The 19,230-nt window shown below is 32.4% G+C and overlaps 1 protein-coding gene across 1 annotated transcript; it reads right to left on the reverse strand.

Annotated features, from left to right (window-relative positions):
- Positions 1-727: 727 nt before the first annotated feature.
- Positions 728-18,731, reverse strand: LOC123703978 (probable chitinase 2). The gene is made up of 9 exons (XM_045652202.1): positions 18,593-18,731; positions 6,935-7,099; positions 6,006-6,201; positions 5,471-5,567; positions 4,874-5,089; positions 4,097-4,291; positions 3,198-3,331; positions 2,149-2,324; positions 728-1,712 (listed from the first exon to the last, which is right to left on the reverse strand). Exons 1-9 carry the CDS (start codon positions 18,666-18,668, stop codon positions 1,435-1,437), a joined length of 1,533 nt encoding a protein of 510 aa, XP_045508158.1. The 5' UTR covers positions 18,669-18,731; the 3' UTR covers positions 728-1,434.
- Between the last annotated feature and the right edge of the window lie 499 nt (positions 18,732-19,230).

Genomic DNA, 19,230 nt, shown 5'->3' on the forward strand with positions numbered 1-19,230 from the left:
GGTGTTAATTATCTACATAAGTATTTATTTAAAAATTGTATGTTTATCAGCCATCTGGTTTCCATAACACAAGCGAAAGCTTAGTATGGGATCAGATTGTGCCGTGTGTGAAAATTGTCCCGAAATATTTATTTATTTAATGGTATATGCGTAGGACTAAGGGTTAAATAAAAAAATACAAATTTATCAAAGATATTTATTACAAAAAGACATCAAAAATTATCACATTTCAGTTTCTTATACAGAAAGTTAACAAAGTATAAAACTGTCAAATTGTATAAAACAATAAGTTTGTTGTCATTACAATGTAAAATTGCTGAGTATTCAAAATGGCAGTGTTTTTTTTCGAGTAATAGTAATATATTCAGTAACATTGTGTTAATTAACATTAAGAATTAAAGTGAAACTTTTATTACATCGTCTCAAACTTTTTGGTCTGTGTAGCGCATGTCGCGTGACCACGCGTGACGCACGATACGTACGATAATTATCGTACAAATACGATAATTTTTAGTTAAATGTCTATAGTGTGAAAAAAAGTTTCACTTTTACCGTGGTTTCATAAAACCACACAACATTTTTTAGTTTTAAGATTAAAATGTTAAGTTATGGTTCCTTATTATTATTGTACGCGATGAGGAAATTAAAAAAAATACCTATTGAATAGTAATCGTATTTTTTTGAAAATTAATTCTTATTCAAATAACCATTAGGTATTTTAATTATTTATTATGTACATAAGAAAGCAACGGGTTGTTAAAGTTTATCATATAAACTGCTGAACAGATTTTGATGAATTTTTCTTAATTCTAATAATAATGTTGTAAAAAGCAAACTTATAAGTGAAGAAGGGTGACGAAAGCTAGCTCTAATATACACAGATTTGGCAGTTTAGTGGTTTTTTCCTTAATATTTACACTAACACCTAAATTCTAATTATTGTATATAAAAAAAACACATATACATATTTAAAAAAAAATCGATACCAAATAAGTAAATGTCAATCTTATTGGCTTTTAAATCTTTAGTGATGTTAAAATAATACTAATTACAATGTAAAAAAAAATTACATTAGGTAATAAGTGCGTCCATAATACAATACAATATAATAATAATTATGTAACATGTGAATGGTTCAATTTTACGTCAATGGTAATGGCCCTACTTTTAAAAAATTTCGCTTCTTAGTTTTTCATGCTTTGAGTAATTCCTTTTTTGAAATTAAAGGCACTAGTGATCAAACACAAATCAAGTATTGCATACATTTTTCAATGCTAAATTAAATCTAAAATAATTAATCGTGTTTTAAAACCGTAACGCCTGTAACTTCCAAATAAGTTATTTCATATAAATTTGATTTGGAATTATAATAGAAATATTATTCAATATTTTATGACTTGCGACATTCAAAAAAAATAAAAAAATTGTTATAAACTAAAACCTCATTGCGAGCAAACTCAACACTATGCAAATGACACTGACAGCTGTCACATTTGCTGCGCTTTTCTCGCCTCTTTCTTCTATCTCGTTCTTCTTATTGACCAGTTCTATTTCGTCTAGAATTCTCTTTTCCTCCAAAGCCATTAGTGTCGCTTCGTTTATGGTTCTCATGAGATTGTAATTGGAATAAGTTTCTTCTGGTAAACGTAAGTGGAGGCGGTTGTTGGAGACCACGTAAGCTGTGCGCCTGCTGAGGTTTTCTATGCGGTTTGCTGGAAAACAGTTTTCAATTAATAGAATAAATTTGAATTTTTTCAACGGCGGAAAATATTGAAATCTAATGCATATTGTTCATAGAAGTTGTAATAAATATATGAGAGATATTATTTCGTAATTTATTAATAAACGAAAATACGGCCACGTTACTTAATTCTTAACTGTGTAAGAAGGAAAGTTATGACTTTAGAAGTGTTATTGGCTTAGTTAATAGCGTAAATCTTAGATCATTGCGTAAATAGCTTCATAGAGAGGTTACGTTTCATTACGTTTTAGTCTTATGAACTGAGACAATAAATTAACTATTGACAATATATTAAATATTATCTGTAAATATAAGTGTTTTATTTAATAATTTAACATTCACGCTGCTCCTTTTATTTTGTGAGGAATAATAAGTATTTCTCTCTTTTAGTATTATAGTATACATACCATCAGGCAACTTCAATGTTTTCAGCGCCTCTTGCAAGATCGGTTCATCAACAATCTTATCGTACCGCTCTACGAAGTCAACATACGCATCCGTCTCGCTCTCGCACGCGCCGCGGAAGTCGTCCGTGTCTATACTCCACACCATCAGCCCTCCGAGACCGTAGTCGATGGCCATTCTGGAATAAAATGTCATTATTATTTGTAGCCTATGGCCATTGAAAAAAAAGTTAATTGCCATTCTGAAAAAAGTTAAATGTCATTGTTATATTTTGTAGTCAACAAGGTAGTCAATGTAGTTTAACGGCGATTTTGAAAAATGTTTTAATGTCATTGTTTCTTGTAGTCTATGGCCATTCAGAAAAAAAGAAATATTACCTTGAGCGGGATTTTGAATTTAAAATTTTTGTATTGGTTTGAATTTAGAATTAGAATAGATTCGTTGTCTGCGTTTATGGATTGGATTGGATTGGCCGTGATTCGAAAAATTGATAGACAGATTTAATAAAGTAAAAAGGAATACTTAGTTGGGACTTTGTATGTCCATGTTTTATTATTTGTTAACACATATAAAAATTAAACATATGTACCTACTATGTTCAATAAAATACCTACATCGATTTATTTATTTATCCTTTCCTATATAATACCTATTACGTATATGCGAAAGTATATAATATTTTGTCCTTGCATTGCATTGCAACGGAGCGATTTTTTGATACTATTCATAGAGTGATTCAAGAGGAATGTTTTAGTATAAAAGTTACTAGCTGCGCTCCGCGGTTTCACCTTGCTTCGCCATTCGCTTGCTTCGCTCCTGTTGATCTTAGAGAGATGATAGCCTATAGCCTTCCTCGATGAATGGGCCGAAAGAATTTTTCAAATCGGACCATTAGTTCCTGAGAATAGCGCTTTCAAACAAACTCTTCAGCTTTATAATATTATTATACTTAGATTAGGTTTTAGACAAAGCGGGCGAAGCTGCGGGCGGAAAGCTAGTTTTATCACGGTATGATCAACGCAAACCGATTAAAACAATCATGAATACTTACTTGACTTTAATAGCAATAGACCTCGCGTTATCATACGTGATAACTCTAGCTCCATCTCGTAAGTACGGTGTGGCGGTCTGCTCGTGCCAGTGGTGTGTCCATTCTGTCGATTTGTTTGTTGTTTCCATGCATATCTATGGAATTGTATGGAAAATTAAATCGATTTTACTTAGATAAGTAGTTTTAGGCTGACGAAAACATGAAAATTAATATAATTATTTACTTATAGTACACAATATTTACTTATATTATACATTTTACAAGTACGTTTTACGAGTTTTGTCTTAGCTAATGGGAAAAAATATTATTTGTGGATATTAAAATAACGAAGTCACTTTATGTAAATTTGACACGGTATTAACACTATTAACTATGCAGGTCCTTAAAATTTCTCATCTCGATTTTTTCTAGACAATACCTAATTGAACTGTATATTTTCAACTTTAAACTATCACTAATTGTAGTACGTACGTAGTATATTATTATTAGTCTGTGCTATCACACCATAACAATAGGCTGTCTTAGAGGCCTGCAGGTCATATTACTATCTTTTTAATCATTAGGTCCTATTATAATGTCTTTGTATTTTATATGTTTAATTATTTAAGATAATGATTTCTATGTATTTAATTTTTTATTTATGGTGAACTAGCTTTCCACCCGCGGCATCGCCCGCGCAGTCAAAGAAAAACCCGCATAGTTCCCGTTCCCGTGGGATTTCCGGGATAAAACCTATCCTATGTCCTTTCTCGGGTATCAAAATATCTCTATACCAAATTTCATGCAAATTGGTTCAGTAGTTAAGGCGTGATTGAATAACAGACAGACAGAGTTACTTTCGGATTTATAATATTAGTATGGATAAATGATTATGATGTAAAACTCAATAAGTTCCGCACCTCATTATAACCCAAGAACCCAGCCTCCTTAGTAAACGGTCCGGGGAAGCCCGTACTCTTGACAGCTGTCACTCCGAACAGTATCTTCTTTACTCCGGGATTCTCGAGGTAGAAGCTGCGGCCGTACATCGGCAGACCGAGCACCATCTTGTACGGGCTCACACCGTGCGCTAGCATGTATTTTATTGTGTATTCCTGGAAATTGAAGTATTGTATTATATTATATTAAAGTGAAACTTTTATTACATCGTCTCAAACTTTTTGGTCTGTGTAGCGCATGTCGCGTGACGCACGATACGTACGATAATTAAAGTACAAATACGATAATTTTTAGTTAAATGTCTATAGTGTGAAAAAAAGTTTCACTTTTACCGTGGTTTCATAAAACCATATATATTTATAATTGTATGGTATTAAAAATGGAATTGGATTTAGTTAAGAATTTTCACTTTGAGTGAGAATTATTATAGAAAAGCACAAAAGAGTAATAGGGATTAAATAAGATTCATTAATTCATATACGAGATAGCAACAATCAATATAGGTACATAGGTAACTAATATACCTCATAATAAAATAGAATTATCTTATTTAAAAAAAAACCGGAAGATACGCTAATCTTTACCTAAATTCTAACCTAAAATCTATAACTACTATCAAAAATTATAAAATTAGTAAAAGTAAACAGAATAGTCATGATCTAACATATTATAATCTATTACAAAAAAAAATTGTCCTAATATACAAAATATTATTCTTAAACAATAGAGAAACATACCACGCTCAACACATCTTGATCATTGGTGCCTCTCAACGGAGCATTAGCCCCCACAACCCCATCCCAAGTCCCGTGGTAATCATAACACATCATGTGTATGAAGTCCAGGTATCGGCTGAGCTTGGCCAAATCGTAAGCAGCGTCCATGGTCTCCTTGCCGGCGCCGAGCGCGGCTGTGAGGATGTAGCCGCGCGACTCGAAGGCGTCTTTTAGTTCCTGGAGATGGGAGAAAATTATTAATAACTAGCTGGCAAAACACAATAAAATACAGTCTATGATATTCACAGATAGCTTAGCTTTCTATCGGTAAAAGATTATTGAAATCGGTGCATTAGATCCCGAGTTTACGAGAGAACAAACAATAGGTAATTATTTTATCGCTTAAAAGAAGTATTTTTTCCTAGCAACTGAATAAAAATAGAGGGTTTTTAAAAACTATTGATTTCTAATTGTTTAATTACTATAGATAATGTACAGTCGGAATATATATTACTACATATATTGGATTAAGATCTTCATATTATTTATATTTAAAACACAAAATAAAAAGTCTTCTTTTGCTATATCTCGAATATAATATAAAATATACAATCATACCTTCACCATAGACACGTAGTTAACTTTGTCCTCTGGGTTTCCATCTCGTCTGGTCGGATATTCCCAATCCAAGTCAAGACCGTCGAACTTGTAAGTGCTGTTAAATTAAATTTAAGTACGTACTTAATACAATATTGTAGGTAACAATATTGATATAACAGTAAGGAAAATTTTTGTCATTTCTGAATGTTTATTAATTAATTATTAATATCAAAATATATATTTTACATAAGTACATTAATAAATTTAACTGAATGCTTTAAAAAGCTTGCATGCTTTATAAGCTTTAATTATATGAAACATTAGCTGTGCTCCGCGGTTACACCCGCATTGCTCCGCTCCTGTTGGTCTTAGCGTGATGATATATAGCCTATAGCCCTCCTCGATAAATGGGCTATCTAACATAGAGATAATTTTTAAAATCAGACCAGAAGTTCCTGAGATTAGCGCGTTCAAACAAACAAACTCTTCAGCTTTATAATATTAAAGTATTTTTATATATCAATTACCTAAATTGATATATAAAAATACATACTCTAAGAACGTCATGACACTCTGTATAAACTTCGCTCTGGACTCCGGGCTGGCGGCCATCTTGGAATATTTAGCAGATCCTTCGTTCCATCCACCAATAGCAACTGTCACTTTGAGGTGAGGGTACCTCTCTTTAAGGGCTACAAGTCGTTTGTAACCAGCTCTGCCATAGTCCTTTTCTAAATCTTGCCAAGGGTCTGGAATTTTGTAATAAATGTTATATATATAGTAAATTGTATAAAATTCTATGGATATGATATCACTACATATTACAAAACAAAGTCGCTTACTCTGTCCCTATGTGACTTTGTATGCTTAAATCTTGAAAACTACGCAACCGATTTTGATGCGGTTTTTTTATAAGATAGAGCGATTCAAGAAGAAGGTTTAATATATTATTTATTAGGTGTTAGACAAAGCGGGCGAAGCCGCGGGCAGAAGGCTAGTGTTTTGATAAAAAAAAACCATTTAAAAAGCATCTTTTGTGAATTTTATGTTTACTGCTTAAATTTATGACCATTGTTTATCAACGAGGAAAGCATTTATCGTATTTCTTTGTAAAAATATTAACGAATTAGAATATCATTAGGAATTCAAGACTATTCATTAATGGGGACTAGTTTTCTTGATAAAATAGTGACGACGTACATAAGAGAAATTTTTACAGATAGATCAATTTCAAAAAATAGCTTTAAGCATAATATATGACTATTTTCATGTCGTTTTTTTTATTTTTGAAGTCGCTTCTTTAGGCGCGTTGAGAGTAAAATTTCAAAGTCGAGTCATTGCACTACGGTCACGTCATGGAGTAAGGCGACCATTTGGGTTTTTTATTCCACTAAATTAATATTCAGTTACGACGTCATGTTAGACGTTAAGCATGACTATCTTTTTACAAACCACAATAAATGAATTCAGAATAACCCTCACCGAGACTCTTAATGCTATTAGTATGTTCGTCCAACCCCGCGAAGGAGTACACCAAGTGTGTACACAGGGAGGGCTCCAGATCGCTCTGCTCGAACTTGCCCGCACCAGGCCGGTATACCGCCCAGGTGGCTACGTAGCATACTACCACCTTGCCATGCATGGGACCTGGAAAGTAAAATTAAATCATATTAAATAATCTATACAATAAAAATAAATCGCTAAATGTGTTGTTAAGCGCAAAACTCGAGAACAGCCGAACCGATTTCATTATTGAAGTGTAACTTCTTTATCGGGGTTGGATAAAAATTAGTGTAACATTTTTTCGTTACGCTTGACATTTTTCCGTTACGCGCCATCTTTTTCTTGTCCCTACCACGCGTGATTCGACGTATTTCTGTAAAGTTGCATATAGTAAATTATTTTTTGAAAAATAAGGTCATGAAGAAGTTTCACTTCATACGTGTGTACTCTAGTACACGCACACATTTTCAAAATTTTTTTAATAATATTTATTGAAGTACGAGTATAGTTCTTATGGAGAGAAAACGTAAACATGTACCACGAGCGAAGCCGGGGCTGACCGTAGGTAAATAAAAAATCCTTAAATAAGGCTGAATAGAATAGAAGAAGAATAGAATAAGAATTTATTCGCAGTAAAAATCAAACGCATAAACAAAAAAAATACACAAGAAAAATAACAGTTTACTACGAAAAGGCTATGGACTCAGCATATGGTGGAAACAATGACTAAAAGGCCAGTGCTTTCACCGCTGTTTTTCAGCCATAGCCTGTTGTAGCCTATAGGCTGATGATATATTTTTATTTTGTTATGGTATATTATTAAATTGAATGTAGGCTTAATATTTACGTTCTAAATTTATTTCGAAAACATTCATTTAATTTTAAAATGAAATTCAACATGATTAAAATGTTATATAGTTTTTTGGCATATTATGTCATATGTAGTTACATATTACCATGTAGAATTAAATTGTAATATTGACATGATTATAAAACAACTATGGATTCTCTTGCCGGTTCTTCTCCATAGATACTGCTTTCCGAGTCGGTGGTAAATGTTAAAAATGTGTAATGACGATTCAAAAGTGGTTCTAGAAGAAGTCTAATTGAATAAATAAATGTTTGAGTACATATATGGAAATATCTCATTAAACATTTTAAAGTTAAATATACTTTCTTATCAGTCATTACACCAAAATACATGTATACCAAAATAAAAACAATTTAAGTCTCATTATCTTCAAAACAACGATTAGATAGTACGCACAAGCGTCCATGTAATTTTTATACAATTTCCTTTGATTACAGTTATTTAGTCTATAATTTTATGCTCTACGACACTTTTCACTGGCATGCGTAAAGCCTCGCTGTTTTCATATACTGTCCTAGATATGATAATATATTATACCCGACCAGCTTTTCAACTGGCTTATTTAAATTATACATTTTTCGACTATTAAGATGACTTGTAACTTTTCGCCCGTGTAGTCAAAGGAAAAGCTGTATAGTTCCCGATCCCGTGGTATTTTCGGGATAAAAACTATCCTTTGTGTCAGTCTAAGTTATCCTCTATGTGTGTGCAAAATTTCATGAAAATCGATTCAGCAGTTTTTATGTGAGGAGTAACAAATAAACAAACATACTTTCGTTAATATTTATGTAGTAGGATATACAGTGTGTTTTCTCCTTTCGATATTGATTTTAATTTTTAAGTAATATTGATATAGGATCAGTATAAAAACGTAGAAAGAAAAATGTTGTGTGGTTTTATGAAACCACGGTAAAAGTGAAACTTTTTTTCACACTATAGACATTTAACTAAAAATTATCGTATTTGTACGATACTTATACGAAAGTAACTCTGTCTGTCTGTCTGTCTGTTACTCAATCACGCCTTAACTACTGAACCAATTTGCATGAAATTTTGTATAGAGATATTTTGATACCCGAGAAAGGACATAGGATAGGTTTTATCCCGGAAATCCCACGGGAATGGGAACTATGCGAGTTTTCTTTGACAGCGCGGGCGATGCCGCGGGTGGAAAGCTAGTATATAATATATAAAAATTTAAAAGATTTTTATATATTATATACTTATTATATACATCAAAAAATATAGATTTCATCAAGATAAAACAGATTCACTAAATAATTAACAAAAACATAGCTATTCAGTTGCAAGTTGCAAAGTTATTGCAATGAGCGAAAATGACCTCGGTTAAAATAATAATGACGAATTTCTATTATTTTTTATTTGCTCAATAAATAACAAGATGTTTCAATTTTAGAGTCATTATCTTTTAATCTATTTCGTTTTGGTTGTTTGTTTATTTAAATAAATACGACTTGACGTGTAAAACTGATGTATTGAATGTAGCCGTTCCGAAGCGAAATGAGACGGACAAAAAAGTGTTTTATGGAATGTAAAAAAATATGCTTTCACATATAAAATGACATTTAAATTTTATTAATACGTATATATAAGTTAAGTTTAACGTATAAAGTAATTACTAATTAATTACCTACTCATCTGTCGTTAGTAGTTTGTGCTAGTAACATATAAGCTTGGCGCCCGTTTAACTCTTTTGTATCGTGCAATAAACCATCTGTTTCTAACCTACTGACGTAAATGCGAAAGTTAACTTCGCTATTAAGTTAAGGATCCAAAAAACCACTGAACCGATATAAACGAAATTTTGGGAACTGGTAGCTATACGAGAAAAAGTCAACAAAAATAAAAAGTGCTGATCATCTGAAAACAAAATTAATCTATAATATAAAAATGAATCCCAAAATGTGTTGGTAAGCGCATAACTCGAGAACGGCTTAACCGATTTCGTTAATTCTTTTTTTATAATATACCTTGAAGTTCGAGGATGGATCTTATGTAGAGAAAACGTAAACATGTACCACGGGCGAAGCCGGGGCAGACCGCTAGTTCTCAATAAAAACTGCGTAATTCTTGTGAAATCGTGTGAAAAACATGCACTTATCTTTATAAATAATGGAAGTTTCCATCTAATTTTTCACGATAAGATTACTATAGCGCTGACTAACCACATCGCATCAAAATCTATGTATTTATTAATATATAATATATTTTCAACCGACTTCAAAAAAGAAGGAGTTCAACTATTCGACTGTATTTTTTGAGTTTCGATAGGTCGAACCGATTTTGATAATTATTCTTTTATTTAAAAGTATATGATTTATTAGGTTTCAGACGAAGCGGGCGAAGAAGCGGGCGGAAAGCTAATATAATAATAATTAATAGAACAACGGATGCAATTCGCAAAAGTAACAGACAAAGTTGCAATATAAATAAGCATGAATTTAACTTGGTTAACTTGACAAACAATATTGCGTAACTATAATATACCTATAGGTCAAATTTAAATCGTCGTAGGTGTATTATTTACTAGAGGTCCGCTCCGGCTTCGCGCGTGGTACATATTTCGCTAGAAAAGGTAGCCTATGTCCTTTTTCGGGTATCAAAATATCTCCATACCAAATTTCATGCAAATTGGTTCAGTAGTTTAGGCGTGAATGAGTAACAGACAGACAGACAGAGTTACTTTCGCATTTATAATATTATTATGGATTTATACATATTATATTGAACGTAAAATAACCAAAAAATATAATGAAGGTTAGCCGTTGTTTATCCTATTTATTCGTTTTAATTTATGTCAAAGTTTAATATTTTTATAAATGCGTATTTTACGTAAAATATGTCACATATCAAACATATCAACGTGGAACCTGATTTTGTATTTACAAATTGTCGCAGGTACATGTGATTTGTAGCGGAATAATTCTAACCAATACCCGCGGCCCCATCATTAAAGCGGCTCGACGGAACACAGTGGGGTTTTAGTCGGTAAGAATCCGACATAACCCACGGCTCCTTCCCCGGGGGCCGTGGGTATCTTTGGAAGATTTCCCCACTATAAAAAAAAAGGTACATGTGATTTGTAAACTGTATTTTATTTCCTTCTCATAATTTAGCGAGATTAATTAATCTAAATTCTCATATCCGCAGTGAAAATTCGCGCTCTAAAAACCTTTAAAATATGCCCTTGAAAGCTGTTTTCGGCTTTAAATATGTTTTAATGTAAGACTCTTTATGATACCCCATTTATAACACAGTCATTCATATATTCAAATTCAAATTCAAATTCAAATATTTTATTCCATGAACATGGGTACAATACAAGGTGTTATACAAATATGAGATCCAGCCATATTCTACCCGTCAAGGCATATGGAATTACAATTAATAATTTTATCCTAAATTTCAATATTATTATTAAATTATCAAATTCATTAATAATAAAAAAATACACATCAATAAGTCAATAGTTATTATACATATTAAATGTCAAGTGATTTATCATTAATGTAGTCCCTTACACAATAATAACATTTCTGTACTAAAAGTTCTTTTAATTTAGATTTAAATAGAGCTGTATTTCCTATTTCTGCCATTGCCTTAGGCAATTTATTATACAATATTGGACCCATTCCAAAAATACTTTTAGAAAAGTGCCTTGTTTTACTAGGTAACATACATATTTTATGATTATTACGCTTACTTTGGTAGTGGTCACACACACACACATGCTAAAATAACTCGTATAAACTTCTTTTGAACTTGACATAATATGAACATAAGTTGATTCAAGATCTGTTCAATGTTTTTTGATTATTATGGAAAAATGCAAGTTTATATTTGAACGCATAGGCATTTTATTTACTTTTAATTAAATATAAAGTTAAAACGTAATAATTATTTCACTTTTCGATAGTAAATAGGTTCACATAATATATTTTTCTTAATTTTAAATGTTTCTTTACTTGGGATAAGACGTATGATGTATGTAGTAAATTCGTAACTAAGTATATAGTATTGTGCATTTTATTATAGTCCTACTTATCGATTTTCAAATCACATAATCCTTTTAAAAGTCTGTTAAGTCACACAAATGTGGATCATTTTGTAACGTCAAGCGGGCAGTGGCCACGGTGCTGGCCAGAATATTAATACCTTGTTCACCTTGAAACCCTGACGGGTTGTCCATCTGCCCATGGCAAGCGAAATTATATAACTTGTGTGCACGTTTGTAACGTTTTTTAAGTAATTTATTCTTGTATTACGCATGATTTTTTTAATTGTTATGGAACAGCTGGGTAAGCTAATATAGGTACTATACTTATAGCGTTGACTGCATGTTTACACTGTGTCCCGCGGTATTACCCGCATTGCTCCGCTCCTATTTGTCTTATTATGACGATAAATAGTCTATAGCCTTCCTCGATAAATGAATATACTATACTTATAGCGTTGACTGTATGTTTATACTGTGCCCCGTAGTTTTAGCCGCATTGCTGCGCTCCTATTGGTCTTATTATGACGATATACATATAGTTTATAGCCTTCCTTGATAAATGAATGACACTGAATTAATTAACAAGAATTTTTAAAATCGGCTCATAGTTCCTTAGATCAGCGCTTCCAAACAACCAAACGAGTAAACAAAAGCTTTATAATATTAAATAGTATAGAGTGCTTATCAATACTTTATACTTTTTTTTCTATCTGTATCTATCTTTCTTCTGTGCTTGTGTGTGTCACAAGTGTGTCATGATACATCAGTAAAATGGTTAGACTGATATTAACGAAATTTTTGTGAGTTTTCAGCTGGCTTCGAGACTGGTTTAGATTTAGAATTCAAACGTGGCTTTGTCATAAATATAAATATCGTGAAGAGGAAATATATAGTTACTACATATGTATGTATTAAAAAATAAAGTAAGTGAATATAATATGAGCATATTTAAAATAATTGTAACTAATGATAGTGGCATTTAATAAGCCTATACTATTTATTATCTGTGACCATATAAAATGACCGCACGAGACCACTAACGTAATTATAAAAATAATTAATTTCCTTTTAAAAGAATTCTATTATTATTACTTTACGTCTGACGTACATAAACATACTTAAGGTAATATTCATTCTGAATTCAAAGTTACATACTTAGTTATCTATTGTTTTAAGTACTCTCTGAAAACTGCTAAATAGATTTTGATAAAACCGTTGAATTTTGATAGAACTCACGATTGGAAACGAATAAAAAAATCTAACTATTCAATATAACTATTGTCTTATATATTGGCCCGTAAAAAATAAACAATACCTAATATTATGTGAATACATTTGCTTTACAACCCCACAAGGTGAAACTTATCCTTTTACTTCTCTAATAAAAAAATCGCAGTATGTAAAGATGTACATAATATTATATTAATTATATTAAACTATCTGTTCTCCGGGGTTTTACCCGCAGCCGCAGCGCTCCGCTCCTGTTGGTCTTAGCGTGATGATATAATATAGCCTATAGCCTTCCTCGATAAATGGGCTATCTAACACCGAAAGAATTTTTCAAATCGGACCAGGAGTTCCCGAGATTAGCGCGTTCAAACAAACAAACAAACTCTTCAGCTTTATAAGATCACTTGTCATCAAATTAAAAGACCGTAACGTAAAAGACAGGATTCTATCAGGCTTACGGAAAACTAAGGGTATTACAACGAAGGATATTGGTTTTGCCGGCAAGCCAACCAGGTTCTACGTCTTCGATCACTTGACCCCCAATAACAAAGTCCTTCTAAAAGAAACTAAGGATATTGCTGCAAAAAAGTCTTACAAATTTGTCTGGGTGAGGAACTGCCATATTTTTTTAAGAAAAAACGAGGAATCACCAGCTTTATCTATAGCGTCAAAAAAGGACTTGTCGAAAATTGCTTAGAATTTACTTTTGCTATTTTCTGTTCTAATATATTAATCTCTACGTATAATTTAAATGTTGATTTTTCTTGTTTTTTGAATATGCATTGTAAACAAACTCACACTTTACTCATTACACTACACATCATAATTACACTTGATATAGTGCTTTTATACATAGCGTTGAATAATATAATATGTATATGGGATAGGATTCTATTATGTATTGCGATATTTCTGAATTTTATAGTACAATATATCAATGGCTAATGCTCCAAAAGTATTTTACCAAAATGTTCGTGGTCTGCGTACGAAGATTGAGGACTTTAAATTGAATGTTCTATTACATGATTATGACGTGATTATTGCAATCGAAACCTGGCTAACTGACAGTTTCTATAATGGAGAGTTATGTGATGATCGCTATGACATTTTTAGATACGATCGTGACCTGAATCTTTCTGGCAAGAAAACTGGAGGTGGCGTTATGATCTGCTGTAAAAAATCTATGTTCGCTCAAGAAAAGCCTGTGAAGTCTACCGACGATTGTGAATCGCTATGGGTTACTATACCCTCAAACACTTTGGGATCTGAAAATCGTCGATGCCTTCATATTGGTGCCGTTTACATACCTCCTGATAAAAATCAAGCTAGAACTGTCGCGGCTTTCACCTCATTACTCTCCAACTTCTTACTTGATAACCCGAATGATAACATATTATTACTTGGGGATTTTAACTTTCCGCATGTAAAATGGTCTGAACACGGCTGTACTCAATTGAAAAGGGGTTCAGTGGACTTACAAATGGCTTGTAGCGATTTTTTAGACTTATGTAACCTATCTGGACTGGAACAGTTTAATTTTTTTTACCAATATCGCGCACAATACTCTTGATCTAATATTTTGCAATTTTCAAGTCGAGGTCCTTAGAGCTTCACAACCACTCGTACCTGAGGACTCATATCATCCGTGCTTAGAAATCGACACTAGAGATTTAACATTAAAATGCATGAAAAAAGCCTGCAAGCCGCGGTACAACTTCCATCGGTCTAATTTTACTGTGATAAACGATAATTTGTCTAAAACTGACTGGTCTACAATTTTGGTTGGTAATAATATAAACGAATTAGTAGATGTATTTTATCAGAGACTTTATGCTCAAATCACCCTTTTTACACCTAAGACCAAGGGAAAAACAGCACTTAAATTCCCTAACTGGTACAGTAAGCCACTTATTCATGTTGTGCGGGATAAACTAAAGGCTCACAAAAAATGGAAACAGTACGGGAACCCTTTAGATTTTGATGAATTTTGTTTGCTTCGTTCTAGGCAAAAAATGTTGCAAAAGAAATGCTACAAACATTATGTAGATCGCATTCAAGAGTATATACGTAAAGACCCAAAAAGCTTCTGGACGCACATAAAATCACTTAGACAGAATAATAAAGGTTACCCCAATACTATGACCTATATGAATAGCAGCTACAACGACGCGACTGAAGTATGTTCTGCTTTTAGCCAGCATTTCGAAAGCGTTTTTAAAAGCCCTGCTAACTCATATGAAAATTACCTCCTTCCATCGTCTTGCTTGAACAATGAATTGATTTCTCAAATTGAAATAGATGCAATTGAAATTAAACATATTTTAAAAAGTCTCAAAACAAATAAAGGCGCTGGTAGTGATGGAATACCCCCAGTGTTCTTAAAAAAATGTGCTGATTCTTTAAGCTTTCCCTTGTCTATTATTTTTAATTTGTCAGTCAACCGTTATGGAGAGTTTCCTGCCAAGTGGAAAGAGGCACTTATAGTTCCAATACATAAGAGTGGACCAAGAAACCAGATTGTAAACTATAGGCCAATATCTATCCTGAATTCGTTTAGTAAAATTTTCGAGATCGTTATTCATAAACGCATCTCACCACTTGTCTATAAATTTATACCACCTCAACAGCATGGCTTTATGAAAAAACGTTCCACTGTCACTAACCTATCCGTTTTAATCAATTATACTTTTGATGAAATGAACAATGGACGGCAAGTAGACGTAATCTACACGGACTTTGAAAAAGCTTTCGATCGTGTCGATCACATTATTCTTCAAAATAAACTTTACGCACTTGGTATAAGAGGTGACCTACACAGATGGATTTGTTCTTACATAGTAAACAGAACACAGGCGGTAGTTTTGGGTTCTGCTAAGAGTGACTTTGTGGGCATAGTATCTGGGGTACCCCAAGGATCTATTCTCGGGCCATTGCTGTACAATGCCTACTTATTTGATATATTTACCTGCATACAACACGTACGCTACTTAATGTACGCTGATGATAAAAAAATTTACTACGGAATTGAATCCGTCGAACACTGCCGCCTAATTCAAAGTGACTTAGATAGACTAGCAGCATATTATATTAAGAATCGTATAAGTGTAAATGTTAATAAATGCCAAAAAATCACTTTTAGTAGAAAAAAATATCCAATACACTTTGAATATAAAATAAACGATGTTTTGATAAAAGAAGTGAACTGTGTACGTGATCTAGGCGTAACGCTGGATTCAAAATTGATTATGTCGGAACATATTGATATCATTGTAAATAAAGCATATAAACAACTTGGTTTCATAAAGCGATCATGTAAAGATTTTAATAGCATAAATTGTATAAAATCACTATATTCGGCCTATATTCGAAGCATACTCGACTACGCGTCGAGTATTTGGTCTCCCAGCTACGCCGTATACATAGATAGAATAGAATCAATACAAAAAAGGTTTCTCAGGTTTTTAAGTTTTAAAAACTTTACTTATTTTGACAACTATGATGAAGCTTGTGTCCGCTACGAAATAGAGAAATACGACGTAAACGAAGTGATCTAATGATGCTTCACGCATTATGGAATAACCACATTGACTGCTCAGACTTGCTTGAATCGATGCAATTGAATGTACCCGATTTTCGTACGCGTCAGACTAACTTATTTTCCATCCCTAAAGTTAACACTAATTATGCACGAAACGGTGTGTTAAACCGCATTATGCGTGTATACAACGCAGAGTACGCAAGTGCTGACATTTTCCTACTCTCTAAACAACGCTTTGCTAATGAAATATCTAAAATAAATGGTTATTTAAACAAGCACTAGCACACACGCAACACCTACACGCACACACACACACACACACACACAGACACACACACACACATACATGCGCTCACACACATTAAGTAACTAAGTTTGTATTGTAGTTATTTTTGTGTTTTTTATTAATATTATTGTATACCTTTCTAGTTTATGGTCTATTCTTAAGAATAATATGTTGTAATCCTTATTGGCAATTTGTTCAATTAATCAACAAAATAGTAAAATCTTATAAAATGTAAAGCTGTTGGATTACCTACCAAAATAAATAAAAATAAAAAAAATAATATTAGTATAGATTGACTTTATAAAATGCCGGTTTTATCACGATGATTTCCTTCACCGATTGAAAAAGGCGAACAGATATAGATAAACTGAATATTTAAATTATTTTTTGTGTGTGCTCGTCATTTTCGAACCCGGACTTTTGATTGAAGTCTTAACATCTGATTCATTTTATTGAATAAGTTGTTATATAAAAATATGTCTGAATTGATTTTGATTCATTACAATCGAAAAGGAAAGAACTGTTTTGTAACATGACATCACACAAACTTACTCAAAACTGACTATTAGTTATTATTTTTCAATCTTTAGTTAAAAATTTAATCTGTAAAATACCAATTGACCTGATTTTTTAACCGACTTCAAAAAAAGGAGGAGGTTATCAATTCGGCCGGTATGTTTTTTTTTTTATGTATGTACACCGATTACTCCGAGGTTTCTGAACCGATTTACGTGATTCTTTTTTAGTTCGATGCGGGATGGTGTCGAATTGGTCCCATAAAAATTTTATTCGGATAGGCCCAGTAGTTTTTATTTTATAAGCATTTTTGTCTGTAGGTATTTGTAAATTTTGTTAAGTTTGAACATTATATTCGTCCATGGTTTGAAGTCGGTTGTTTTTAACGCAGTTATCACTTGTTAAATGGTTGTTTGTTTATAATACAAAGTTTAAACCGTATTTTGAAAAATCGCCCATTTGGTAGGATAAGTAGGTTGATATTCCATATATTAATAAGGAATATCATGCCTTACAGATAGACTTGAGAATTTATACAACATCAGTAATTTATCCTGTAGGTTTAAGTTTTTCTTGAAAATTTTCCAATTTTATTGGAAATTTTTCAAGAAAAACTGTCAAAGTCAAGAATTTGTGTTTTTAAGATTATTATAGATTGACAACTGTTGGAAAATTTTCAAGACAAATAAGTCTAAAAAACAGAATTCATTTAAGCATATTGAAATGTAAATATAAAGTCAAGGGCGAACTTGATACTAGAGGCATTCTCTGCCAGTTACACTTTGCGAATTGAAAATTTTACTATTCTCTTACACGCTTCTATGTATATACACATGTTTGTATGTAACCGACCACCTGAACGGACAGGATCGGTGACAATAATTTTATGAGTTTAAGCGTTTTTTGATTAACTTTTAAGAATATTGATAATATGTAGACTAGCGTATTAGTATATTACTATATTGCTTCAAACTTATTGGAATACCATGCAAATTCTAGTTTTTAAACCTTATTGTGCCAATATCACGCTTGCACGACCTTCAATCACTCTACATCATCGTTTATGCCGGGCGTCCGACTGTACTTTCTCTTTATAAAAATTACATGACGCACGTTTTGTAATAGACTGTAGCAATAGCTAACTAAAACCTCTTTGTGTCAAATCTCCTTTCACTTACCTCCCAAGGTCTGGCCATCGAGGACTGCCGCCAAAACTATCACAATAAAAAAAGATAACCACAGATTTCCCACCATTTTTTAATTTTACTGGCCAGTTTAAATTCAAATTTCGAATACGTCGTCGCGGTTCCGCGACATTCTTGCCGACTGTGTTGTTTGACATTTACAAGACTTGTGGTTACCGTTCTATACTATGTACAAGCAAAAATGAACTTTATATCAAAGTAATTACGTTCTAAATCGTATTGGTCCATACAATTGCCAACTTGATTAATCATAGTGTGTCTTACAACATTTTGTACTTTAGTGCGATGTAGTTAAGGTCAATTTTAGTTTGAAATTGTAAATTGGTGTTTCCTTATAGAAGTATGGTCGTTATTGAAAGTGACTTTACCAGTTTCAAAGACTTGTAATATTGGAGTTTACATGATGTTAATTATTTAATTTTCAAGGAAATCGCTCGGATTCATGGTAATCTTTATGATAAATTTTTGTAGTAATACCAAAAGTTAGGTTTAAATAATTAGGTAGGTATAAATAGGTGCTAAAATAGTTATCAAAAATACTTCACAATAGAATTAAAGTTTACTTTCATAACTGAAGTTTGATACGGGAATTAGTGATGATATTTTTAGAA

This window comes from Colias croceus, chromosome 28, assembly GCF_905220415.1.
Source record: "Colias croceus chromosome 28, ilColCroc2.1".
Lineage (NCBI taxonomy): Eukaryota > Metazoa > Arthropoda > Insecta > Lepidoptera > Pieridae > Colias > Colias croceus.

Bases quoted from the DNA above. Each gene is read 5' to 3' on its own strand.
- LOC123703978 (XM_045652202.1), bottom strand. From the start codon at position 18,668: ATGGTGGGAAATCTGTGGTTATCTTTTTTTATTGTGATAGTTTTGGCG. The intron at 7,100-18,592 runs GTAAGTGAAAGG...TTTACTTTCCAG, and splicing joins CGATGGCCAGACCTTGGGAG to GTCCCATGCATGGCAAGGTG. The intron at 5,568-6,005 runs GTATGTATTTTT...TTAATTTAACAG, and splicing joins AGTGTCATGACGTTCTTAGA to CACTTACAAGTTCGACGGTC.